Consider the following 8,309-nt stretch of genomic DNA (forward strand, 5'->3'; position numbering starts at 1 on the left):
TTAGCAGCATCGTCCACATATATCTTGAGTAATCATCAATTAAGACAAATACATATCTATTGTTTGCTGGTGTTGATGGTGATATCGGACCGCACAAGTCACCATGTACCAACTCCAATGCGTGTGATGCTCGATACTTTGCTTTAGGCGGGAAAGACTTCCGAGTTTGCTTCCCAACTAAGCAGGCGTTGCACACATCTTTCTCGTGTATCACCTAAGGCATCCCTGCTACCATCTCCTTGTCTACCTTATTCTTCATGACTCCAAAGTTCACATGTCCTAGCCGTGCATGCCATGTCCATGTAACATCAGTTTCTTGTATTTGAAGACACTTCGGATATTCAACCTCTATTGGTGTTTTGTGCAATCGGTTTGGTTGCCTTGCGACTTGTACTACTAGCCTTCCACGGGGATCTTTCAGCATCAGTAAGTCTTCTTTCATATTAACCTCACAACCCATCTCGGTTGCTTGTCCAAGACTTATGATATTGTGTTTAAGACTTGTGATGTAGTAGATATCTTTGAGTGCTCTTCTCTCCCCTGTTTTTCCGATGAACGTGATCGAACCTTTCCCAACAATCTCGACGTTTGATCCATCACCGAATTAGACTTTGCCTTTGATGCTCTCATCTAGGTTTGAGAAGAACTCTCTCTTGCCTGTCATATGGTTACTTGCACCATTGTCAAGGTACCATATACTCGTATTTCCATCGCATTCATCAAACCTCTTAGGAAACACTCTCTCTTCATTGAGGAATACTACTTCATTCATATATAATGCATCTGCTTCTTGTATTTCCGTTAGGTTAGCTTCTTCTCTCGGTCGTGTAGGACAATGTGACACGAAGTACCCCATCTTGTCGCATCGCCAACATCTAACCTTAGAGTAGTCCTTCTTGGTCTTGTCCGAAGCTTCTCCTCCTTTGTTATGACCATCAGAAACATTAGACCTTCCTTGTCCTCTTCCTCTTCCACCATAACCTATACCTCTGCATCTTCCTCGCGAGTTGCTATGGCTTCCACAACCTTGTGCATCATTCTTTACAAACATTAGCTTCGATTGATCTTCATCTTGGGTTTCTTCTTTGATGCGTTCTTCGAAAGCCTTCAATCTCCCAACAATGTCTTCGAATCCCGTTGAATTTAGATCCAACACTTGTTCTAACGAAGCTACGATGTGAATGAACTTCGTTCTTGGAAGTCCCTTCAGAAACTTCTTTACCAGCTTTGATGCTTCCATTATCTCTCCTAACGCGGCTGCTCTCGATGCTAAGCCTGAAAGTTTTCCTGCGTAGTCATCCACTGTGTCTGGGTCTGACATCTTCAGTTTGTCGAACTCAGACATCAAAGTTTGTAACCTTGCTTCTCTCACGCGATCAGCACCTAGGTTACGGGATTTGATAGCTTCCCAAATCTTCTTCGATGTATCATGTTCTCCAATCTGAAGTATTAGCGCCTCCGGGACTGATTGAAAGATTAGAGCAATCACCATATTGTTCTTCTTTGCATTGTTACTCCCTGGATCAATCGTATCCCAAACTTCGTATAAATGAAGCATCACTTTCATTCGCATCGACCATACGGTGTAGTTGGTCGATGTTAGCATCGGACATCGTAAGTCCTTCTTCATCTCAAGACCTTTATCACGTGCTTGAGAACTCTGATCCTTGTATGCTTTTTTAAAGCATATGTTTGCTCCTTTTGTCACACTTATTATATATGTACTACGTTATATATTGGATGATTAAAACTTGTTTATTAAAGTTGCACAAACACAAAGATTATAAGAACTTTTCTTCTTATTAGATTTAGAAACTCTCTCAAAACTAAACCTTTCAATGTGTTTCTCTTGATGGAACATCTCTCCATGAGAACTCTTTATATAGGAAGAAGCTACATCTTTTCCTAATAATAATATGGAAACATTCCTAAGCTCGATATGTTTTTTTTTCCTTAACCCATCAAACTTCACTTTAATGAGTTAATTTTCTCTTCAAGTTAATTGGAATTATCCAACAGTTGAGACATAAAGGCTCTCTCAGCAGATCAAGACAAGGATCAGAAGGACTATATGTGGATAACAGAGGGATAAATGATAAGAGAGGATCTAGAAATAATAACTACAACAGAGGGAGGAGCAGAGGCTACGAAAGAGGGAGATCAAAGTCAAGACCAAAGTTTGGACCAAAAGCTTGTTGGATCTATGGAGACGAGACTCACTGGAAACGTGACTGCCCACAGCGCAAGCAAGACCAAAGCAAAGCCTCTACCTCCGCAAACGTTGCCATAAAGCTACCTACCTCGATAGCTCTAACGGCAAGCACTCAAGCAAGAGAAGATGAGTGGGTACTAGACTCTAGGTATACGTTTCACATTACACCCTGAAGAGATGTGTTGTCGCAGTTTGAAGAATTCAAAGGCAACAAAGTCCTAATGGGTAACAACACCTACTGCATGGTGGAAGGACATGGTTTGATCACGATCGATAATCCTGATGGAATAATGGTAACTCTAGGCCAAGTAAGATACATTCCGGATATGGCTAGGAATCTGATCTCCTACAGGCAACTAGAGCAGTCAGGATGTAAATACGTGGGTGCAGGTTTCAGAGTTGAGTTCTACAAGGACAATCAGAGGGTTCTGTCAGGGGAGTATGATCAAGGCCTCTATTACTTGCAGGGAAAAGTAAGAAAGGTCAACATGAGTGAAACGTGCAGCGCAGTTGATACTACGAGCAGATGGCACTCTCGGTTAGCGCATATGAGTCAGTCATCTATAGAGATACTGGTGAGGAAAGGTCATTTGAAGAAGGAAGAGATAAAGTCATTGGGGTTCTGCGAGTCATGTGCAATGGGAAAGTCTCATAAACTGAGCTTTCCAAAGGCTAAGCACACAACGAAAGGAATACTTGATTACGTACATTCAGACTTGTGGGGATCACCGAACGTGACTCCAAGCTTGTCTTGATGCAAGTATTTCCTAACATTCATAGACGACTACTCAAGACGAGTCTGGATATATTTTCTCAAAACAAAGGAAGAGGCGTTCCAGAAGTTCGAAGAGTGGAAGACCTCGGTTGAGAATCAGACTCAAAAGAAGTTGAAGTGCCTAAGAACGGATAATGGGTTAGAGTTTTGCAACAGTAGGTTTGACAAGGTATGCAGAGACACAGGAGTTAAGCGTCACAAGACTTGTCCCTACACGCCACAACAGAACGGGGTCTCTGAGCGTATGAATAGAACAATAATGGATAAAGTAAGGAGTATGCTTCATGAGACAGGTTTGGGTGCAGAGTTTTTTGGCTGAGGCAGCTTCGACGGCGGTATACATCATCAACAGGTCACCAGGCTCTGCGACAAATTTTGAAGTACCTGAAGCATTATGGTCAGGAACTGAGCCTAGATATGATCATTTAAGGAGGTTCGGATGTATATCGTATGTTCACACAGTCTCTGATAAGATTAGCCCTCGAGCAACAAAAGGAGTTCTACTGGGATACGCACTGGAAAATAAAGGCTACAGAATATGGCTTCTAGACGAAGAAAAGGTTGTGATAAGTAAGGATGTGGTATTTAACGAAGAAAAGCTCTTCAAACAGCGAGAAGAGTCTACAGAGGTTACTGTCGAGAGCAGCAAGCCACAGAACTCCAAAAGAAAGGTTTCATTCAAAGAAGAACTAGAAGAGTTTGAACCAAACAAAGATGAAGAAGTAGAGTTTTCGGCTCAAGGTGGAGCTGTTGGGATTAAGGATCCGATAAATCTGCCAGACTCCAGTGATTCAGAAGACGATGATGAAGCTACCTTTCAAGAGGGTGATGAAAACCTGAGTGACTATATTCTAGCAAGAGACATGGTTAGAAGGAAGATAAAGCCTCCATCAAAGTATGGAGATACGGACCTCGTGGCATATGCTCTTGCAAGTGCAGAAGAGATAGAAACAGAGGAGCCAAAATCATATTCCGAAGCCAGAAGAAGTAAAGACTGGAATCTTTGGAATGGAGCAATGAGTGAGGAGATGGTTTCACATGATGTAAACCAAACATGGGAGCTCACAGATAAACCGAAAGACCAAGAGGTTATAGGTTGTAAATGGGTTTATAAATACAAGTCGGGCATTCCAGGAGTAGAGGAACCGAGGTACAAGGGTCGCTTGGTGGCAAAAGGTTATGCACAGGTTGAGGGCATTGACTATAATGAAGTTTTTTCCCCGGTAGTCAAGCATGTATCTATAAGGTTACTTCTATCAGCAGTGGTTAACTATGATATGAAGTTAGAGCAAATGGATGTCAAAACCGCATTTCTTCACGGAGTTTTACAGGAAAGAATCTACATGACTCAGCCAGAGGGGTTTGTGCAGAAAGGACAAGAAGATAAAGTTTGTTCGTTGAAGAAAGCGTTGTACGGGCTAAAGCAGTCTCCCCGTGAGTGCAATCATCGATTTGATGATTTCATGATCAGAAAAGAGTATAACAGGAGTCAGTATGATCCATGCGTCTACTTAAAAGGGAAGTCAGTTGAGTCAAGAGTGTATCTGTTACTCTACGTGGACGATATTTTGATAGCGTCACAGAGCAAGACAGAGGTAGAAAGATTGAAGAAGCTTCTGAAGTCAGAATTTGAAATGAAGGATTTGGGTCCAGCTAGACGTATTTTGGGTATGGACATTCTAAGAGAAAGGAGCAAAGGGACTTTGAGGTTGTCACAAGAGAGATACTTGGATCAGGTTCTAAAGACGTTTTGCATGCAGGATGCGAGCTCGGTTCAGACTCCGATAGGGTCACAGTTCAAGTTGAAAACTGTTTCCAAACCAGAGGAAGCAGAGGAAGTGAGGAAGATGGAAGGAGTTCCTTATGCTAGCGCAATGGGGAGTCTGATGTATGCGATGGTAGGTTCAAGACCTGATTTGGCGTATGGTTTGGGACTGGTGAGTAGATATATGGGAAAGCCAGGAACAGAGCACTGGGCAGCTGTAAAATGGATAATGCGCTATCTCAAAGGAGCAGCTAAGTTGAGTTTGTTGTTCTCGAAAGGTTCAGACTTTCAGGTTCGAGGGTATTGTGACTCAGACTACAAGATCGCAGCAGATCAATCACAGGGTTTGTGTTCACTGTGGGAGGAAACACTGTGAGTTGGCGCTCATGTTTGCAGAAGGTGGTTGCTTTGTCGACAACGGAGGCTGAATATATATCATTATCTGAGTCGAGTCGAGAAGCAGTGTGGTTAAAAGGAGTCTGTGAGGAACTGGGTTTCAAACAGGACGCAGCGGAGATATACTGTGATTCGCAAAGTGCGATCTACTTAGCAAAGAACAACATGTTTCATGAACGCACTAAGCATGTTAGAGTCAAGTACAATTTTGTCAGGGAGTTGGTGGCACATGGTTTTGTGAAGGTACTAAAGATTCATACGTCCAAGAACCCGGCTGATGCGTTGACAAAGGTACTACCAGGAGAGAAGTTCACTGATCATCTAAAGTCACTGAACGTGACTGAAGCTTAGTAAGATTACATTGGCCAGTATCGTCTTGAGTCATCTCAGCAAGGGAAGACGATACAGGGGCAAAGGTCTAACAACGGTTTGTTGTTGGAGAGGAGTTGTTAAGGCTGAGGGTTTGTGTTCAGAAGTTTTTTAATCAGGGAGACTGGCAGGAGGTTATACCAGGATCGGGAATGCACTAAATGATACCAAGTAGATGGTATTGTAAGAGAACAAGAACCAAGGTGGAGTTTGTAAAAGGATAGTTCGTTGTTCAAAGGCTTAACGGTCATATTGGTCTGATGGGCCGGTGAGATAGAATTTGGTGATACGGGGATGCTGCGTTGGGCCATATCGTTTACTCTAAGCCCACTACTAAGAGACTTAAGAGAGGAGTTGATTAGATGAGCTCTAAGTGTCTTCTTCTTCTTCGATATATAGAGTTAAGCTTAGCTGAAAGAAAAATGCAGCTAAGATTCTCTTTGTAACAAACTCTATCTCATAGTCAGTGGCGGCCCTGAGGGGAAGCATTACAAGCATCCGCTTTTAGCCCACAAAAAAAATTTGCATAAATTTGCCTTTTTTAAAAAAAATTATCTACAAAATTTATAAAAGTGGCCAATTTTTTTTAAAATTGCTTGTGGTCTTTTTCATTTCAGGACCGGTACTGCTCATAGTGTATTCCAGAATACCGTTCCTGAAGAGAGATGTACCCGGTAGTGAAGAGGGGAACTCTATAACAAACTCGTGTGTACTGTATTCTTTTCTTCTGTTCTTTCCTTTACGCATTACACACGAGAGCGATAGAGAGATAGTGAGCTTGAGCGAATCCAGTTAGAGAGAGAGATCGGTTATATTCAGTTACAAAAACAAAACAAAAACAAAAAAAGAATATGTGATCTTTTAACTTTTTCTTATAACCTTTTCTGGCTCACAACAAAACAAACAACTTGTACAAAACCTCAACTTCAGTTATTTTCTACACAATCCTTTTTCCTAAGGAATACGAATTTGTTCCTAAATTAAAGAGTTTATTTTTTTTGAAAATTTTCCAGATCAACTGATGAAATATTTTGGTAGAAACGTCAACTATGAATCAAATCGAACCAAACAAATTTATAGTTTTAATTCTAGTTTTTTCTAACATAGTAAAATCTACAGAGTCCCAACTAAGGTAGATGTTGGAATCTGTTTCTCATTCTCACCACGGTTTTACAAAGTGGCTCAAATAATTAGGAGACTGACCTTAATCCATGATCAATTATTTTATAGAATCTCATTTAGTGTTTGTTACAATAATTTAGTTTTATGAGTCACTTTGTACTAGATTGATTATATGTATAAAGTAAGTTCCGGACCATATTTCTTTTTTCTTGATAATTTTTTTTTTTAAATGGTGGTCCAGCTGAAGAACGAACCAGCACACCATAGTGGGTCTGAGTGGTGCCTAGCCGTTATCCGCACACTGCTGAGAGCGGGAAGTAGTCGATGCTCTGTAAAACCAGCCTGGCGCATTACCATCCAACTTTAGCACCCACCTGACTCGAGCCTTTGCTCAAACCAGATAGCTCAAACCAGACAGATAACTCTCAGAAACATGCCAAACCAGAACCGACCCGTGGACCTAACCAGTGTTCCACCATCTTATTGTCCCCAATCGTGTCACAAGCTCTCGTGACGTAGCTCGACCCAACCAGTGTTAGAGTTTGTGATATGAAATAAAAAGTAATTGCTCTCAGAATAATAATTAGAAGAAAGACTCAATTTAGTATTCTGAAAGCTTGTATATTAATCTAAAGATCAAACTTGTTATCGTGAGATATTCATTCAAAAAAAAATATATATCGTGAGATATATATATAGCTCAAACCTTAACATTATTGGTAAAAGAAATTTACTGTTCTATAAAGTACAAACTCACTAATTTCCTATTTTAATATCTAAACATAAATTTTCCTTTTTAAAAGTCATGTGTTTGGCACATATTTCATTAAACTCATCTTCTTCCTTGTCGTACTTTTTGTGTTGGCCATCATTTTCATTCTTCAATGTTTGCATCTCTGGTAGAAATAAAAGCTGTTGGTGACATTCCAACAGTCTCTCTTAAACCAGAAATTGTTTGGTTATCTTTGGAACGCGATATTCCTTTCACCACGTCTGCAAAACTCGAAGGTAGGCTTTGTGGCGTAATCTCTCTCTGGATTTGTGTCTTCAGGACATGACTTTATCATTTGTTGTTCACAGAGTTTTCAAGTTTGATTACCTTTTTAATGTTAATCTCAATCTGGATTAAATTGACTGAATTGGAAGTACTATTTTCCTCCATAAGCCTTTTGGAAGATATTTGTTTGGATTCAGTGACCTCCATCATCCTCTTGCTAGAATTATCCTCAACAATCAATTTCACAAGTAATTTCTCATTATCTTTCTTATTACTCTGACACTACAAGAAAACACGCCGAATTCCGACGGAGGTTCCGACGGACATCAATGTCGTCGGACGTTTGTGACGGATTGCCGACCAATTTCCGACGAAAACCAAAAATTTGAAGTCGTCGGAATTCCGTCGGCCATTTCCGACGGAATTCCGACGAAACATGGCTCGTCGGAATTTTCCGACGACTTTTCGACGACATTCCGATAAAAAATGTAACCGTTGTCGTCATCGGAAATTCGTCGAAATATACCGACGAACTTCCGACGACATTCCGATTAACAGTACAGTCGTCGGTATTCCGTCGGAATTTTCCGACGAATTTCCGACGAACCATGTGACCGTTGCCGACAAATATATATGACCGTTGTATAGCCGTTTGAGATTGGAAAATACCGAC

General features: G+C 40.9%; 1 protein-coding gene and 1 long non-coding RNA gene across 2 annotated transcripts in view; one reads left to right on the forward strand and one right to left on the reverse strand.

Annotated features, from left to right (window-relative positions):
- Positions 1-214: 214 nt before the first annotated feature.
- Positions 215-1,345, reverse strand: LOC106314277. The gene is made up of 3 exons (XM_013752178.1): positions 1,223-1,345; positions 673-1,039; positions 215-567 (listed from the first exon to the last, which is right to left on the reverse strand). Exons 1-3 carry the CDS (start codon positions 1,343-1,345, stop codon positions 215-217), a joined length of 843 nt encoding a protein of 280 aa, XP_013607632.1.
- A 6,154-nt stretch (positions 1,346-7,499) lies between these two features.
- Positions 7,500-8,309, forward strand: part of LOC106317506 — a 4,752-nt gene continuing 3,942 nt past the window's right edge. The window contains exons 1-2 of the long non-coding RNA XR_001265149.1: positions 7,500-7,647; positions 7,720-7,884. This is a non-coding gene — a long non-coding RNA (uncharacterized LOC106317506). The remainder of the gene's footprint in view (positions 7,648-7,719; positions 7,885-8,309) is intronic.

This window comes from Brassica oleracea, chromosome C9, assembly GCF_000695525.1.
Source record: "Brassica oleracea var. oleracea cultivar TO1000 chromosome C9, BOL, whole genome shotgun sequence".
Taxonomy (NCBI): domain Eukaryota; kingdom Viridiplantae; phylum Streptophyta; class Magnoliopsida; order Brassicales; family Brassicaceae; genus Brassica; species Brassica oleracea.